Below are 19,208 nucleotides of genomic sequence, written 5' to 3' on the forward strand. Positions count from 1 at the left end.
GCAACTCCATTCCATTCTTTGATTTATTTTAGATAATCAATTATAAGAATCAAATTCTTATAAGTAGAATTATGCAGTTTTTATCTTTCTGTGACTGGCCTATTTCACTTAGCATAGTGTCCTCAAGTTTCATTTGTATTGTTACATATTGCAAAATTTCACTCATTTTTTAAGATTGAATCGGTCTTTCATTGTATATATATACCACATTTTCTTTATTCATTCATCTGCTGCTGGACATTTAAGTTGTTTCCACATCTTGGTTTTTGTTGCAATGAACATGGGAATCTAATACCCATGTTGCAATGAACATGGGAATCTAATACCTTCTTGAGCTCCTGAGTTCAACTCTTTTGGATAAATATTCAGAAGTGGAATTGCTAGATGATATGGCAGTTCTATTTTTAATGTTTTGAGGCCCCTCCATCCTGTTTTCCATAGCAGCTACAGCATTTTGCATTCCCACCAAGGGTGTGCTAGAGTTCCAATATCTCCACATCCTCTCCTCTCATCATCTTTTGGTTTATATGTTTGTTTCATAATAACCATGGTGACAGATGTGAGGTGATGTATTGTTGTGGTTTTGATTTGCATTTCTCTGATGATTAGAGACTTTGAGCATTTTTTTCATACTCATTGGCCATTTGTATGACTTTTTTTTGAAAAATACCTATTTAAGTCCTTAGCCCATGTTTTTGAGTTATTAGGCTTTTTGACATTTAGTTGTAGGAGTTCCTTATATATTTTGGAGATTAACCCTTTATCAGATATGTGGTTTGTAAGTATTTTCTCCCATTTCATGGTTTACCTTTTCACCCTGTTGATTGTTTCTTTTCTGTGCAGAAGCTTTTTAGTTTGATATAATCCCACTTGTTTGTTTTTGGTTTTGTTGCCTATTCTTTTGGTGTCATATCCATGAAATCATTGCCAAGACAAATATCATGAAGCTTTTCCCCTATGTTTTATTCTAGGAGTTTTACTGTTTCAGGTATTACATATAAGATATTTTGAGTTCATTTTTGTTGTAAGGTATAAAATAAATGTTCAGTTTCATTCTTTTTTATGTGGATATCCAGTTTTCCTAACATTATTTGTTGAGGAATGCATATTGTATATTCTTAGCACTCTTGTCAAAGATCAGTTAACCATACATGGATAGGTTTATTTCTGGGTTCACTATTCTGTTCCATTGGTCTATATGTCTGTCTTTATTCCAGTACTGTATTCTTTGAAGAACTTCATAATATATTTAAATCAGGATGTCTGTTCTTCTTTTTCGGGACTGATTTGACTATTTGCAATCTTTTGTGCTTGCAATCAATGTGAGTTGCAGGGTTGGTTTTTCTTTTTATTTCTGTAAAATAAAATGCCTAATAAATTTTCATAGAGATTGCATTGAATCTGTGTATCACTTTGGGGACAATAATATTAAATATTCTAATCCCTGAACACAAGATGTCTTTCCGTCTGTGTCTTCTTTTATTTCTCTCTTCAAAGTTTTTTATTTATATTTATTTATTTGGCTGCATTGGGTCTTAGTTGTGGCATCTTTCCTTGCATCATTCAGGATCTTTCGTTGCAGCATCCAGACTCTAGTTGTAACACGTGGGCTCTGGAGTGTTTGAGCTAAGTAGTTGCCAGACTCAGTCTTAATTGCCACTCAACATATGGGATCTTAGTTCCCTGACCAGAGATTGAACCCACACGCCCTGCATTGCAAGATGGATTCTTAATCACTAGACCGCCAGGGAAATCCCTATTTCTCTCTTCAGTGTTTTGTAGTTTTCAGTACACAAGTCTTTCACCTCCTTAGTTAAGTTTATTCCTGAATAAATATTTTATTCTTTTTTGGTGCTATCATAAATGGGATTGTTTTCCTAATTTCCTTTTCAGAAAATCTTTGTAAATATATACAAATACAGCTGATTTTTGTACATTGACATCATATCCTGTAGTTTTATCAAATTCGCTTATTACTTCTAACAGTATTTTTATGGAATATTAAGAGTTTTCTGTATATAAGATCATGTTCAGTTGCAAACAGGAACATTTTTACTTCTTTCCCAATTTAAATGTCTTTTTTCTCCCCTAATTGCTTTGGTTGAGATTTCCATTGCTGTATTGAATAGAAGTAGTGAGAATGGGCATCCTTGTCTTGTTCCTGATCTTAGAGAAAAAGCTTTAAATTTTTTGCCATTGAGTATGATGTTGGCTGTGGGATTTTCATACATGGCCTTCATTTTGTTAATTTACTTTCCTTTTATTCCTAGTCTGTTGAGTTTTTTAACCATGAATAGGGTGTTGAATTTTGTCAAACACTTTTCCTGCATCTAATGAGAAGATTATGTGATTTAAAAAAATTTTTTAACTGAAGGATAATTGCTTTACAGAATTTTGTGGTTTTCTGTCATACATCAACAAGAATCAGCCTTAGGTACACCCATGTCCCCTCCCTCCCAAAACTCCCTCCCATCTCCCTCCCCACCCCATCCTTCAGCCTGTCACAGAGCCTCTGCTTGAGTTCCCTGAATCATACAGCAAATTCCCATTGGCTATCTGTTTTACAAACAGTATTGTAAATCTCTATGTTACTCTCTCCATACCTCTCCCCTTCTCCCTCCTCTCCTCCCACCCTGTCCATAGGTCTGTTCTCTATGTCTGTTTCTCCACTGCTGCCATGAAAATAAATTCATCAGTGCCATCTCTTCAGGTTCCATATATATGTGTCAGTATATGATATTTATATTTCTCTTTCTGACTTACTTCACTCTGTATAATGGGCTATAGTTTCATCCACCTCATTAGAAAAGAATCAAATGCTTTCCTTTTTATAGCTGAGTAATGTTCCATTGTATATATGTACCACAGCTTCTTTATCCATTCATCTGTCAATGGACATCTAGGTTGCTTCCATGTTCTAGCTATTGTAAATAGTGCTGCAGTGAACATTGGGGTACATGTGTCTTTTTAAGTTTTGATTTCTTCAGGGTATATGCCTAGGAGTGGGATTGCTGGGTCATATGGTGATTTTATTCCTAGCTTTGTAAGGAGTCCCCATACAATCTTCCATAGTGGCTGTATCAGTTTACATTCCCACCAGCAATGCAAGAGTGTTCCCTTTTCTCCCCACCCTCTCCAGCATTTATTGTTTGTAGAATTTTTGATGATGGCCATTCTGACCGGTGTGGTGTGGTATCTCATTGTATTTCTGATTTGCATTTCTCTGATAATGAGTGATGTTGAGCATCTTTTCATGTGCTTATTAGCCATCTGTGTGTCTTCTTTGGAGAAATGTCTCTTTAGGTCCCTTTCCCACTTTTTGATTGGGTTGTTTGCTTTTCTAGTATTGAATTGTATAAGCTGCTTGTATATTTTGGAAATTAATTCTTTATCAGTTGTCTCCCTTGCTATTGTTTTCTCCCATTCTGAGGGTTGTCTTTTCACCTTGTTTGTAATGCTGTGCAAAAAGCTTTTAAGTTTAATTAGGTCCCACTTGTTTATTTTTGTTTTTATTTCCGTTACTCTGGAAGGTGAGTCATAGAAGATCTTGCTTTGATTTATCTCATTGAGTGTTCTGCCTATGTTCTCATCTAAGAGTTTAATAGTTTATGGTCTTACATTTAGGTCTTTAATTCATTTTGACTTTATCTTTGTGCATGGCATTAGGTAGCAATCTAATTTCATTCTTTTGCACATAGCTGTCCAATTTTCCAAGCACCACTTAGTGAAGAGGCTATCTTTGCCCCGCAGTATATTCTTGCCTCCTTTGTTAAAAATAAGGTACCCATAGGTGGTGTGGGTTTATCTCTGGGTCCTCTGTCTTGTTCCATTGGTCTATATTTCTGTTTTTGTGCCAGTACCATACTGTCTTGATAACTGTAGCTTTGTAGTATAGTCTGAAGTCAGGAAGGTTGATTCCTCCAGCTCCATTCTTTCTCAAGACTTCTTTGGATGTTTGGGATCTTTTTTGTTTCCATGTGAATTGTGAAATTTTTTGTCCTAGTTCTGTGAAAAAATCCATTGGTAATTTGACAGGGATCACATTGAATCTGTAGATTGCATTTGGTAGTATAGTTATTTTCACAATATTGAGGCTTCCTACCCAGGAACATGGGATATCTCTCCATCTGTTTACGTCATCTTTGATTTCTTTCATCAGTGTCTTATAGTTTTCTGTATACAGGTCTTTTGTTTCCTTAGGTAGGTTTATTTCTAGATATTTAATTCTTTTTGTTGCAATGGTGAATGGTATTGATTCCTTACTTTCTCTTTTCTGATTTTTCATTGTTAGTGTATAGGAGTGCAAGTGATATCTGTATTGACCTTGTATCCCACGACTTTGTTGAATTCACTGATTAGCTCTAGTAATTTTCTGATAGTTTCTTTTGGGTTTTCTATGTATAGTATCATGCCATCTGCAAACAGTGAGAGTTGTACTTCTTTTCCGATGTGGATTCCTTTTATTTCTGTTTTTTCTCTAATTGCCATAATTAGGACTTCCAGAACTATGTCGAATAATATTGGTGAAAGTGGACACCCTTGTCTTGTTCCTGATCTTAGAGGGAAAGCTTTTAGTTTTACACCATTGAGAATAATGTTTGCTGTGGGCTTTTCATATATGGCCTTTACTATGTTGAGGTAGGTTTCTTCTATGCCCATTTTTTTAAAGCGTTTTTACCATAAATGTAAGCTGGATTTTGTCAAAGGCTTTTTCTGCATCTATTGAGATGATCATATGGTTTTTATCTTTCAATTTGTTGATATATTGTGTCACATTGATTCATTTGCATATATTAAAGAATTCTTGCATCCCTGGAATAAACCTGACTTGATCATGTTGCATGAACTTTCAGTGTGTTGTTGGGTCCTGTTTGCCAGAATTTTGTTGAGGATTTTTGCATCTATGTTCATCAGTGATATTGGCTTGTAATTTTCTTTTTTGTGTGTTGTCTTTTCCTGATTTTGGAATCAGGGTGATTGTGGCCTCATAGAATGAGCTTGGAAGTGTTCCTTCCTCTGCAATTTTTTGGAAGATTTTCAGAAAAATAGGCCTTAGATCTTCTCTAAAGGTTTTCTAGAATTCTCCTGTGAAGCCATCTGGCCCTGGGCTTTTATTTTTGGGGAGATTTTTGATCACTGTTTTGATTGCAGTGTTTGTAATTGGGTTGTTCATCATTTCTGTTTCTTCCTGGTTCAGTCTTGGGGGGCTGATCTTTTCTAAGTATCTGTCCATTTCCTCTAGGTTTTCCATTTTATTAGCATATAGTTGCTCATAATATTCTCTTATGATCCTTTGTATTTCTGTGTTGTCTGTTTTAACCTCTCCCTTTTCATTTCTAATTTGATTGATTTGATTTTTCTCCCTTTTTTTCTTGATGAGTCTGGCTAGTGGTTTGTCAGTTTTGTTTATCTTCTCAAAGAACCAACTTTTAGTTTTATTAATCTTTGCTATTGTTACCTTCATTTCTTTTTCATTTGTTTCTGCTCTAATTTTTATGATCTTCTGCTGCCTTTGGGGTTTTTTTGTTCTTCTTTTTCCAGCTGCTTTAGATGAGAGTTAGACTGTGTATTGGATGCTTTTCTTGCTTCTTGAGGTGTGATTGTATCCTCAAGATACAAGATAAACCTCCCTCTTAGGACTGCTTTTGCTGAGCCCCATAGGTTTTGTGTCCTCATGTTTTCATTGTCATTTGTTTCTAGGAATCTTCTGATTTCTTTTCTTATTTCTTAAGTAACCTCTGTTATTTAGTTACGTATTGTTTAATCTCAAAGTTTGTGGTTTTTTGCAATTATTTTCCTGTAGTTGATATCTAGTTTCATAGTGCTGTGTTCAGAGAAGATACTTAATACAATTTCACTTTTCTTAAATTTACTGAGGCTTGATTTGTGGCCCAAGATATGGTCTATCCTGGAGAATGTTCCATGTGCACTTGAGAAGAACGTGTATTCTTCTGCATTTGGATGGAAAGTTCTGAAGATATCAATTAGGTCCATTTGGTATAAAGTTTCATTTAAGGTTTGTGTTTCCTTATTGATTCTCTGTTTTGATGATCTATCCATTGTTGAAAGTGGGGTATTAAAACCCCTACTATTATTGTGTTGCTGTCGATTTCTCCTCTTATGCCTGTTAGTGTTTGCCTTATGTATTGAGGTGCTCCTATGTTGGATGCATAGACATTTACAATTGCTATGTCTTCGTGGATTGAATCCTTGATCATTATGTAGTGCCCTTCTTTGTCTCTTAGGATATTTTTATTTTAGAGTCTATTTTGTCTGAAATAAGGATTACCATTCCAGCTTTCTTTTGGTTTCCATTCTCATAGAATATCTTTTTCCATCCTTTTACTTTCAGTTGTATGTGTCTCTAGGTTTGAAGTGGGTCTCCTGTAAGCAGCATATGTATGGGTCTTGTTTTTGTATCCATTCAGTCAGTCTGTATCTTTTGGTTGGTGCATTTAACCTATTTACATTTAAGGTAATTATTGATACATATGTTCCTGCTGGCATTTTCTTGATGGTTTTGGGTTTGTTTTGTAGGTCTTTCCTTTCTCTTGTGTTTACTGTCTATGTAAGTCCCTTTCGTATTTTTTGCAAGGTTGGTTTGGTGGTGCTGAATTCTCTTAACTTCTGCTTGTCCATAAAGCTTTTGATTTCTCCATCAATTCTGAATGAGATCTTTGCCAGGTACAGTAATCATGGTTGTAGGTTTTTCTCTTTCAGTACTTTAAATATATCCTGCCATTCCCTTCTGGCCTGCAGAGTTTCTCCTGAAAGATCCACTGTTAATCATATGGATTTTCCCTTGTATGTTACTTGTTGCTTTTCCCTTGCTGCTTTTAATATTCTTTCTTTGTGCTTAATCTCTGTTAGCTTGATTAATATGTGTCTCGATGTGTTTCTGGAGAAGGCAATGGCACCCCACTCCAGCACTCTTGCCTGGAAAATCCCATGGACGGAGGAGCCTGGTAGGCTGCAGTCCATGGGGTCGCAAAGAGTCGGACATGACTGAGCGACTTCACTTTCACTTTTCCCATTCATGCACTGGAGAAGGAAATGGCAACCCACTCCAGTATTCTTGCCTGGAGAGTCGCAGGGATGGTGGAGCCTGGTGGGCTGCCGTCTATGGGGTCGCACAGAGTCCGACACTACTGCAGCGACTTAGCAGCAGCAGCAGCAGCAGCAGCGATGTGTTTCTCCTTGTGTTTAACCTGCAGAGGACTCTCTGCACTTCTTGGACTTAATTGACTATTTCCTTTCCCATGTTGGGGAAGTTTTCAACTATAATTTCTCAAAAAAATTTCTCAATGCCTTTTATTCTTCTTCCTCTGGGACCCCTATAACTCGAATGTTGGTGATTTAATATTGTCCCAATGGTCTCTGAGGCTTTCCTCAATTCTTTTCATTCCTTTCCCTTTATTCTGCTCTTCAGCACTTATTTCCAACATTCTATCCTCCAGCTCACTTATCCTTTCCTCTGCCTCAGTTATTCTGCTTTTGGTTCCTTCTAGAGTATTTTTAATTTCAGTAATTGTAGTATTCATCTCTGTTTGCTTATTCTCTATTTCTTCTATGTCCTTGGTGATTGTATTAACTGTGTTAAATGCTTCTTGCATTTTCTCCATTCTATTTTTAAGTCTTCAGAGAATCTTTACTATCATTATTCTGAATTCTCTTTCAGGAAGATTACTTATTTCCTCTTTGTTTATTTCATCTTGTGAGTTTCTACCTTGCTCTTTCATTTTGCTGTATTTCTCTGTTTTTTCCTCTTTTTTTTCTAGCTTGCTCCACTTGAGGTCTCCTTTTCCCAAGTTTTAGGGTTATATTACTTCTTCTTTTTGATTTTTGCCCTTGGAGGGAAATTTTGGTTGGTGGTTTGTGTTGATTTCTTGTTTGAGGTGACTTGTGCCTGTGTTCTAGTGGGAGGAGATCAAGTAGGTAATTACAGAAATACTGGGACATATACACATACACACAAACTTCCACACATACAGTTATAACCAAAGTGTTCTAAAGAAAAGAGTACAAGAGATTGACTTGGTGAGCAAGGGAAACCAGAGGTGATATCAACCAGTTGGAAGCAGAGTTAGCTAATGCTCAATCTGGAAATCTGAGCATGAGCAGAGGGCCAACTGGGGAATATAGCATGTGAAGTAAAGTGAAAGTTGCTCAGTCATGTATGACTCTTTACAACCCCATGGGCTACACAGTCTATGGAATTCTCCAGGCCAGAATACTGGAGTGGGTAGCCTTTCCTTTCTCCAGGGGATCTTCCCAACCCAGGGATTGAACCCAGGTCTCCTGCATTGCAGGCGGATTCTTTACCAGCTAGCATAGAGAGCTCAGCAATTTAACTTACATGGTGAAAGAAGAGAGTGAAGGAAAAAGGGAGAATAAAAAAAGAGAGGGAGAAAATAAAGAGGAGAAGGGAGGGAAGAGACAAAAGGAATGGGTGGAGAAGAGATTTTTAAAAAGAGAGAGAAAAGTAGAAATAGAAAAGCAAAGATGAATAGACGTCTGTGGAAAAGATTTGTATATATTCAGGAATAGCTACAGCCAGTAAAAAAAAGAGTAGGAAAAGCAGTTGAATATATCAAAAACAAAATACAAAAAACTCATCAAGAAAAAAGAAAATTAGAAAGAGAAAAAAAGAAAAAAACTTGAAATGAATTTTTTTCTTTTTTTTTTTTGACAAGAAACACAAAGAGGAAAACTCCACAGCATCACAAAAGGCTAATATGGAGGTGGAAATATGTAAGGGGAATAAACCATGTGATTTATAAGAAAAAAAGAAAAAAAATCTTAAAATGTATTTTTTCTTCCTAAGTTTTTTTTTTTTTTACTTTACAATATTGTATTGGTTTTGCCATACATTGACATGAATCCACCATGGGTGTACATGTGTTCCCCTTCCAGAACCCCTCTCCCACCTCCCTCCCCATCCCGTCCCTCTAGGTCATCCTGGTGCACCAGCCCTGAGCACCCTGTATCATGCATCGAACCTGGACTGGGGATTCATTTCACATATGATAATATACATGTTTCAGTGCCATTCTCCCATATCATCCCACCCTTGCCCTCTCCCATAGAGTCCAAAAGACTGTTCTATACATCTGTGTCTCTTTTGCTGTCTCACATACAGGGTTATCTTTGCCAACTTACTAAATTCCATATATATGCGTTAGTATACTGTATTGGTGTTTTTCTTTCTGGCTTGCTTCACTCTGTATAATAGGCTCCAGTTTCATCCACCTCATTAGAACTGATTCGAATGTATTCTTTTTAATGGCTGAGTAATATTCCATTGTGTATATATGTACCACAGCTTCCTTATCCATTCGTCTGCTGATGGACATCTGGGTTGCTTCCATGTCCTGGCGATTATAAACAGTGCTGCGATGAACATTGGGGTACACGTGTCTCTTTCAATTCTGGTTTCCTCAGTGTGTATGCCCAGCAATGGGATTGTTGGGTCATACGGCAGTTCTAGTCCCAGTGTTTTGAGGAATCTCCACACTGTTCTCCATAGTGGCTGTACTAGTTTGCATTCCCACCAACAGTGTAAGAGGGTTCCCTTTTCTCCACACCCTCTCCAGCATTTATTGCTTGTAGACTTTTGGATAGCAGCCATTCTGACTGGCGTGAAATGGTACCTCATTGTGTGAAGTTTTTTTTTTTTTTTAACAAGGAAAACTCCACAGCACCGCTAAAGGCTGGTGTGAAAGTGGAGGTATGTTTGGATAATAAACAGTGTGATTTATAAGAGAAAGAAAAAAGAAAAAAAATTTAAAAAGTTTCTCAAGGTTGTAGTTCTTGGTTGTGGAGTTTGCCCCTGTGGATGGGGTTGGGTTAGTGTCCTGGTTGGCGGAGGTTGTGCCTGTGTTCTGGTTGATGGAGCTGGATCTCCTCTCACTGAAGGGCAGTGCAGTGTCCAGTAGTAGGTTTTGGAGTATCTATGGGTTCAGTATGCCTTTGGGCAGTCATTCTAGCTTTTGCGGTGTTAGGCGCATCTATTTCCACAGCTGCTTCAAAGTGGCCCTCTCAGCATAAATGCAGCGTCGCCAGCCCCCTACTTATCCCTGAGATCATTGCCGGTGCTTCTGTTCCCTTGTCCCGCCCTGCGCTGCTGGCCGAAACTTGCTAGGTAGGTGCTTGTGTGGATCCTTTTGCATTGCAGCAATTTGTGTGGGCTTCCCTCAGCCCCCTAAGCTCACCCTCTGTGTTGCGGGGCTTGTGTGCACTTGGCTCAGTTCCCGAGGTCCACCCTCTGTGTCGCAGCCTTGTGTGTACTTGTCTCAGCTTCCCGGGAACACACTCTGCGTCACCGGGCTTGTGTGCACTTGTTTCAACTCTCCGAGCTGGCCCCTGTGTCACGGGGCTAGTATGGAATTATTTCGGCTCCCCGTGCCTACCCTCTGTGTCATGGGGTTTATGTGCACTTGTTTTGTCTCACTGCCTGCACTCTTTGTCACGCGGGTTATTTGTTCTTCTTTCGGCTGTCCTGGGAGGGTTGTGTGTGCTGCCCAAGTTTGTATGCCTCCCCTCTATCGTCACCCCAGTCCCTCCCTTTGTGCCAGCTGTTTGTCTGCCCTCTGTGCTGCAAGGGTTGTGCACGCTGTTTGGGTTTGTCTGCTGCATCATACTCAGCTGGGTTTGTATGCCGCGCCACCTGGAGGCATGGGGTCTTCTGCTGTCGCCTAGAGGTTGCTTTGTAGGAGTTGTTCCATATCTTGATGAGTTTTTGATGCATTTAGGGGGAGGCTGGTGATCTCCCCATCATAACTCCTCCGCCGTCTTCTTCCATCTCCTTCGATCATGTGATTTTTATCCTTTATTATGCTAATGTGTTTTCACATTAATTGATTATCATATGTTAAATCATCTTTGCATCCCAGAGATAAATCCTACTTGGTCATGTTGTTGTCATTGTTCAGTTGCCAAGTCGTGTCCAGCTCTTTGCAACCCCATGGACTGCAGCATGCCAGGCTTCCCTAACCCTCACCATCTCCTGGAGTTTGTCCAAGTTCATGTGCATTGAATTGGTGATGCCATGCAACCATCTCATCCTCTATATCCTCTTCTTCTGCCCTCAGTCTTTTCCATCACTGGGGTCTTTTCCAATGAGTCAGCTGTTCACATGAGGTGGCCAAAGTATTAGAGCTTCAGGTTCAGCATCAGTCCTTCCAATGAATATTCAGGGTTGAGTTCCTTTAAGATTGACTGGTTTGATCTCCTTGCTGGCCAAGGGACCCTGAAGAGTCTTCTCCAGTGCCACAGTTCAAAAGTATCAATTCTTCAGTGCTCTGCCTTCCTTATGGTCCAGCTCTCACATCCATACATGACTACTGGAAAGACTATAACCTTGACTATATGGACCTTTGTTGACAAAGTGATGTCTCTGCCTTTCAATACATTGTCTAGGTTTGTCATGGATTTCCTGCCAAGAAGCAATTATCTTCTAATTTCATGGCTGCAATCACCATCCACAATGATTTTAGAGCCCAAGAAGAGGAAATCTGTCACTGCTTCCACCTTTTCCCTTCTATTTGCTATGAAGTGATGGGACCACATGTTTTTTTAATATTGAGTTTTAAGCTGGCTTTTTCACCCTCTTCTTTCACCCTCATGAAGAGGCTCTTCAGTTTCTCTTCTCTTTCTGCCATTAAGTGGTATCATCTGAAAATCTGAGGTTGTTGATATTTCTCCTGACAGTCTTGACTCCAGCTTGTAACCCATCCAACCTGGAATTTCACTTGATGTCCAAGTTAAATAAACAGGGTGACAATAAACAGCCTTGTCATACTCATTTCTCAAATTTGAACCAGTCAGTTGTTCCATATAAGGTTCTAACTGTTGTTTCTTGACCTGCATACAGGTTTCTCAGGAGACAGGTAAGATGGTCTGATATTCCCATCTCTTTAAGAGTCTTCCACACTTTGTTATGATCCATGATTCTTTTAATGTGTTGTATTTTGTTGAGGATTTTTGCCTTGCTATTCATCAGGGATATTGGTCTATAGTTTTCTTGTCAGAAGAATATGTCTTTGTCTGGTTTTGGAATCAGGGTAGTTATGGCCTTAAAGTGAGTTTGGAAGTGTTCTTTCTTCCATTTTGGGGGATATTTTGAGAAAGGTTGGCATCAGTTCTTTTGTGGGCAGAGGCACCTTTTAGATACCTAAGATTGTCCTATTGCATTTAACTTTAGCAGTTTACATGCTAAAAGGAAATTGTATTATTTTTTAGAAAGCTTTAAAAAGTTTAGTTTGTTTAAAATAACTTTTCAGAATGACCCCACAGGAGTCTGAACTAGACCTACCTGCTAGTGTTGGAGGGTCTCTTGTGGAGGTGTGAGTTGGCTGTGGCTTGCAGCAGGGATAGGGACAAAGGCAATAGCAATCCTGGAAGGTGCCCCTTGGAGGTCACCATCAACCCTACCATAGAGCCCAGGGCTAGGCACCTCAGACCAAATAACAGGGGAGGGAGCACAACCCCACCCATCAGAGGATAATTTAATTAAAATTTTACTGAGCACAGCCCTGCACACAGAAAAACAGAGCAAGACCCAGTTTTTCCCACTGCCAATCCCTCCCATCAGGAAGCTTACACAAGCCTCTTAGCCTCGTCCATCAGAGAGCAGACAGAAGAAGCAAGAAAAACCACAGTCCCACAAGCAGCTAGAATGAAAACTGCACCACAGAAAGTTAATCAGAATGAAAAAGCAGAAGGTTATGTCCCAGATGAAGGGACCGGATAAAATCCAGAGAAATAACTAAATGAAGTGGAGATAGGCAACTTTCCAAAAAAAGAATTTGAAATAATGATAGTGAAGATGATCCAGGATCTCAGAAAAACAATGGAGAAGATGCAAGAAACGTTTACCAAAGACCTAGAAGAGCCAAAGAACAATAAACAGAGATGAATAACACACTAGAAGGAATCAGTAGCAGAATAACTGAGGTAGAAAAATGGATAAGTGACTTGGAAGACAGAATGGTGAAAATCACTGCCACAAAACAGAATATAGAAAAAAGAATGAAACAAAAATGAAGACAGCCTAAGAGGCCTCTGTGACAACTTTATATGCACTAATATTTGCGTTACCGGGGCCCTAGAAGGAGAAGAGAGAAAGAAAGGACCCAGAAAAAGATTTGATGAGATAATAGCTGAAAACTTCCCTAAAATGGAAAAAGAAATAGTCAACTAAGTCAACCAGGAATCACAGAGAGTCCCAGGCAAGATAAACCCAAGGAGGAACACAACCGAGACAAAAATTAAAGACAGGGATAAAATACTAAAAGCATCAAGGGGAAAATGACAAATAACATACAAGGGAACTCCCATAAGGTTATCAGCTGATTCTTTGAGAAATTACAAACCAGAAGGAATGGCATGATATAGTTAAAGTGATGAAAGGGAAGAACTTACAACCAAGAATACTCTACCCAACAAGACTCTCTTTAAGATTTGATGGAGAAATCAAAAGCTTTCCCAGACAAGCAAAAGTTAAGAGAATTCAGCACCACCAAACCAGCTTTACAACAAATGCTAAAGGAACGTCTCTAGGCAGGAAAACATAAGAGAAGGAAAACACCTACACAAAATAAACCCCAAACAATCAAGAAAATGTCAATAGGATCATACATATGGATAATTACCTTAAATGTAAATAGATTAAATGCACCAACCAAAAGACATGGATTGGCTGGTGGATGAAAACATGTGCATGTATGCACTTCAACTTACCACATCACTCTGCTTAACCCCCAAAATTGTATGTAATTATTTTATATTGCTAAGTTAATCATGTTTCCATTATGACTTGCAGTTGTAATTATCTTTTATTTTTTGTCTGGCTGTTGACTGTGAAAACATCTCTTACTATTGTAATTATGTAACTATTATTTTCTTAATACCATTGTATCATGATTGGTCAATGGAAAAATAATAGAATTCTATATAACTAAAACTACCATTAATAGAAAAAACTGTAATCATTTTCCAAAATCGAGATGCATACCAGAATTATCTTGGAATTTTCTGAAAAATCAAATGCCCAGGTATTGCTTTTTTAATCTCTGAATCTCCAGATGTGTTTCTAGTGAGCAGCCATTTTTAAAAACAACTGGACTGTATGATGATCTTTTACTTTTATCCAGTTTATTTCATGTTTTCTATTTCATATTCTCCCATTTCATTTAGTCTATGTGTTATCATACTTTAATAATTTAAAAATTAAAAAAGAAAGAGGAAAAAATAAGAAAAAAAAATGAATCCACCTGCTAATGCAGGGGACATGGATTTGATCCCTTGTCTGGGAAGATTTCGCATGCTGTGGGGCAACTAAGCCTGCATGCCCTAGAGCCTGTGCTCTGCAACAAGAAAAGCCACCACAATGGGAAGCCTGCGCACTGTGACTAGAGAGTAGCTTCACTTGCTGCAACTAGAGGAAGCCTACACACAGCAGCAAAGACCCAATGCAGCCAAAAATAAAGAAAGGAAGGAAGGAAGAGATAAAGAAAAGAAACCGGAGAGCCTGAAAGGCAAATATTTTTTAAACATGGGCAGAAGACCTGAATAGACATTTTTTCCTAAAGAAAACATACAGATGGACAACAGGCATATGGAAGAATGCTCAACGTCGTTAATCATCAGAGAAATGCAAATCAAAACCACAATGAGATATCACCTCCTACCTGTCAGAATAGCTATCATGAAAAAGACCACAAATAACAAATATTGGTGAGAATGTGGATAAAGAACCCTCTTATACTGTTGGTGGAATGCAAATTGGTGTAGCCATTGTGGAAAGCATTATGGAGGTTCTTCAAAAAACTAAAATTAGACTTACCATATAATCAATTCCACTGCTAGGTATATATCTGAAGAAAATGAAAACACTAATTCAAAAAGAGACATGCCCCTCAGTGTTCATAGCAGCATTGTTTGTAATAGGCAATATGTAGAAGCAACCTAAATGTCCATGGATAAAGAAGATGTGTGTGTATATATGTGTGTGTGTGTGTGTGTGTGTGTATAGTGTATATATATATATATATATGGAATATTACTCATAAAAAAGAATGCTAGAATGCCATTTGCAGTAAGATAGATAGACTTGGTAGGTATTATGCTTAGTGAAATAAAGTCAAAGACAAAACTGTATGTCACCATTTGTATGTGGAATCTAAAAAATAAAACAAAGAAGTGAATCTAATAAAATAGAAGCAGACACACAGATATAGAGAACAAACTAGTCGTTACCAGGGTGAGAGGAAAGGGAGGCAAGATAGGGGCAGAGACTTACGAGGTACAAACTACTATGTATAAAATAAATAAGCTGCAGTGATATATTGTAGAGCACAGGGAATATAGCCAATATTTTATAATAACTTTAAATGGAGTATAATCTGTAAAATTTTGAATCTTCATATGATATACCTGAAACTAAATTAATATTATAAATCAACAATATCCCACTTATAAAATGTACTGGCACACTTGAAAAAAAAATAACTGCTCAGCTAAATCTACCATGAACAATCATGATGTTTAATATTTTGCACTGAAAATTATTATTACAGTAATGCATGATATGATTTTATTGCATTGCAGAATATTAAACTGAAAATGAAATTTTTCATTAAAGTATTATGTGACATAATTTCATTATATTATAGAGTATTATATTGATTTACCAAAATTTGTAATTTGCCTTCTTTGGATTTGTATTCCAAAAGTCTGTGATCTAAAATATTATATTGTGGGCTCATTATGTTATTTAAAAAATCAAAGTCATTACCTAAATTTTCCATTTCATATTTGTTGAACATAAGATAGTCATGTATCAAAAATCATGTTTCACTTACAGCTAAAGCATGACATGACACATTTTAAATGTAATTGTTTTTTGAAGTAATTGTAACCAAACAGCATCTTTTTTACATGAAGACCTGTAATTGACTGATTTCCCTGGAACTTAATTCTTTGAATAATAGGGAATCAGGGCAGCGAACAGCCACATGTAGCAGAGTGGTTCATGGGAGTGAAGGCCACAGGGAAGCAAGAGGCTGTGTGCTCATGGAAGCCAGAAGCTCAGAGGCCCTGGAGAGGTGCAGGCAAGAGTGTGGGCATTTGGGCAGATTTTAATCCTGCTTCTGCTGCTGACTGCCTATGAGACCTTAGCAAGTGTCTTAACCTCTGTGAGCCTCAAGAATGATCTGTGTAACGTGTCTAACAATACCTGTTTCACAGGTGGACTTGAATCTGATAGGTTAGTAGGCAAAACATTATAAATTCTCAGTAAAAGTTATTTTACTCTCACCTGTAGAGAACAGGGAGGCTGGGGAGGACAACAGAAGGTCACAGTCTTTCCTGTGAGAAAACCCTGAGAAACAGGCCTTGAAGTGCAGAGAGGTTCATATTTGATGCCATAGATGTTGGAAAGTTTTCTTTGCTGAATGAAAAAGTACTCAGGAGCTTAAAAAAGCAGACTTTGTGCAACCGAAATCCAAAATCTTGAGTTAAGGGGATCTCTGAATATGATACGGGATCCTAGGACAGAAAGTGTATTAAGGGAAAAACTGAGGAAAGTATGAAGTGAAGTGAAAATCGCTCGATCATTGTCCGACTCAGCAACCCTATGGATTACACAGTCCATGGAATTCTCCAGGCCAGAATACTGGAGTCGGTAGCTATTCCCTTCTCCAGGGGATCTTCCCAACCCAGGGATCGAACCCAGGTCTCCCACGTTGCAGGCGGATTCTTTACCATCTGAGCCACAAGGGAAGCCCAAGAATGCTGGAGTGGGTAGCCTATCCCTTCTCCAGCAGATCTTCCCAACCCAGATATCGAACTGGGGTCTCCTGCATTGTAGGTGGATTCTTTACCAACTGAGCTATCGGGGAAGCCCTGAGGAAATTATAGACTTTAGTTAATAATGTATCAATGTTGGTCCATTAATTATTAGTAATGTACCCTATCAATTAAGATCTTAATGAGAGAAACTGGGTGTGAGTTATACGGGAACTGTTTGTACTGTCTGCCCAACTGTTCTGTAAATCTCAAACTGTTCTAAAAAGTAAAGCCTACGGACTTCTCTGGCAGTCCAGTGGTTAGGACTCCATGCTTCCACTGCAGGCAAAACAGGTTGGATCTCTAGCTGGGGAACTAAGATCCTGCGTGCAACATGGCCAAAAAAAATTTTAAGTATATTAAAAATAAAAAGTAAAATCTATCAAAAAAAATAATTTTTGTTTGTTTGTTTAACGTGAAAGCTAGACCAGATTTAGATAGAGTGGAAGGCAGACGACAGCAGTGAGCAGAGACAGCAGGGCAGACAAGGGCATGTGGGGAGAGGCCAGGCTCATGCAGAGGATAGATTGGCATGGGGGGTTGCAGGACCCACTCCCTGTCTCTTCTGGGTCAGACCAGGCTGTCAGTACACATGGAAAGTGGCTCTGCATCTGGTCCCAGCTGAGAGGCAGTGCTAGGCAGCAGGGAGGTTAGGAATGAGTGAATGGACAAATCCCAATCTGCTTGCTCCCTAAGCAGCAAACACAGACCTTTCCACCCTCGTCTGAACTGCCATCTGCAGGAACCCTTCGTATAGGAGAAAAGCAGATTTAAACAGACTCAGTCTGGTGAAAATAGCCCAGAGATACGGGTGATTTGGGGAAAGGAACATTACCTCCCTGGGCCCCAGCTTCCTCATCTACAGAACTGGGTGCATAGTGTAACCTTCTTTGTTCGTGTCACTAGGATGTGGTGAGAAGCCCAAGATGCTGAAGTATGAGTATTTGCTCTTGTTGCTCAGCATGGGACTGCCTAGAACAACACTGCTTGCACCAGCCATCCTCCTGCTGCTGTCCCTTCCCTTCCCTGTTCCTGGGATTCTGGAACTCTTCCATGTCCTTGAACAACCCCCCACTTGCTTCTGGGGCCTGAGGTTGTCCCCGTCACCTAGAACACTCTTCACACTTCCCCAGCACCTCACACCCCCCCAGGTCACCCCCAGCACGGGGTGGCCAGGACTTCTGAGCTTGCAGGGGCTCCTGAGCTTGCTGCTTCATCATTTCATCACTCTTTCTCCCCTATTTCTGCTGGACTCTGATCTCTGGGAGAGCAGGGTATGTGTCTGTCTTGTTCACACTAAGTCCTCAGAACCCCTTGTGTGGCATTGAACACTTTTCAGTGAATTCAGAAACAAGCAAAGGCAAAGATGTGGCTGCCAACACCCCTTCAGACACCCCCAACATTCTGGCATTCCTGTTTCTAAGAGTGTGTGCCAGGCCCTTTAGGGTTTCCTAAAGGGGCCTTGCAGCCACCCCAAAGACTGTCTGCCCTGACTCTGCTGGATCAGAACTTCCTGAGAGTTAGTAAGTCACTTTGTTAAAAACTGTCTGAGAATAGTGGATCTCAGGCTTTGAGTCTGTACCAGTTGAGCCTGCAGGGGTCCAATCCAAACTTTCTGGGGAGGGGCAAGAAAATATGCCTCTGACAAGTTCGCAATGGATGCTTATAGTCTGGAACCTGCTTTGAGAACCACTCTTCTCTAGGGCAGCACACAGTAGGCTTCCCTCTTTGGAAGAACCACAGCTTTTCCTTGTAATTGGAGACAGGATTGTTTGGGTGCTACAGTCTTTGGGGTCACAAAGAGTTGGACACGACTGAGCAACTAAGCATACACATGCACACCAAGGTTCTTAGCTGTGTTGCTGTCTAAATGTTCTAAAGTATTAGAATCCCATAATGGATCAGACAGCTGGCTTGTCTTCCTGCATAAAAATTAAAAATATTAATGTGTTCACCCGAAGATGCTTGCAGAGCACAGGACCACACCTTTTAATGCTTTCATGTACATTAACTGCACATGAACTTTTCATGAAGCCTTGCTTGTAAAAAAGGAGTTTGAATGCATCTCAGAGGACAGATACTGTCTGTGTCCCCTTGCTGCTTGCATACCAGCGCAGGGCCTGGAAGTCCTGACTGCCGTCCTAGGGTTGGCCTCCCACTGCCGCCTCCACTCATACTTCTGTGAACCGCCTCCTACTTCCTTCCTTCACGCAAACACCCACTTTGCTCCAGACCCTATCCTGAAAGCTGGACATTAGATGATGATAAAAACATGGGGAGACTCATGCTGAAACTGCTTTCTTTTTCTCTCAGGCTGCAGACTTGCTAAATAAGCAATCGTTTTGTGAGCTGCTGAGACT

General features: G+C 39.3%; 1 protein-coding gene across 6 annotated transcripts in view; it reads left to right on the forward strand.

Moving 5' to 3' along the window:
• The window catches only part of ARHGEF4 (Rho guanine nucleotide exchange factor 4), a 265,787-nt gene that overhangs the window by 207,531 nt on the left and 39,048 nt on the right, over window positions 1-19,208 (forward strand). Inside the window, exon 4 of one of the 6 annotated variants that reach the window (XM_081583141.1) lies at window positions 8,225-8,242. The exons of the other annotated variants lie outside the window; for them this stretch is intronic. Coding sequence (XP_081439267.1) covers window positions 8,225-8,242 — 18 coding nt within the window. The remainder of the gene's footprint in view (window positions 1-8,224; window positions 8,243-19,208) is intronic. 6 annotated transcript variants of the gene reach the window in all.

The sequence above is a fragment of the Giraffa tippelskirchi genome, chromosome 3 (genome assembly GCF_054371585.1).
Source record: "Giraffa tippelskirchi isolate mGirTip1 chromosome 3, T2T-mGirTip1v1.2.pri, whole genome shotgun sequence".
In the NCBI taxonomy this organism is placed as follows: Eukaryota; Metazoa; Chordata; class Mammalia; order Artiodactyla; family Giraffidae; genus Giraffa; species Giraffa tippelskirchi.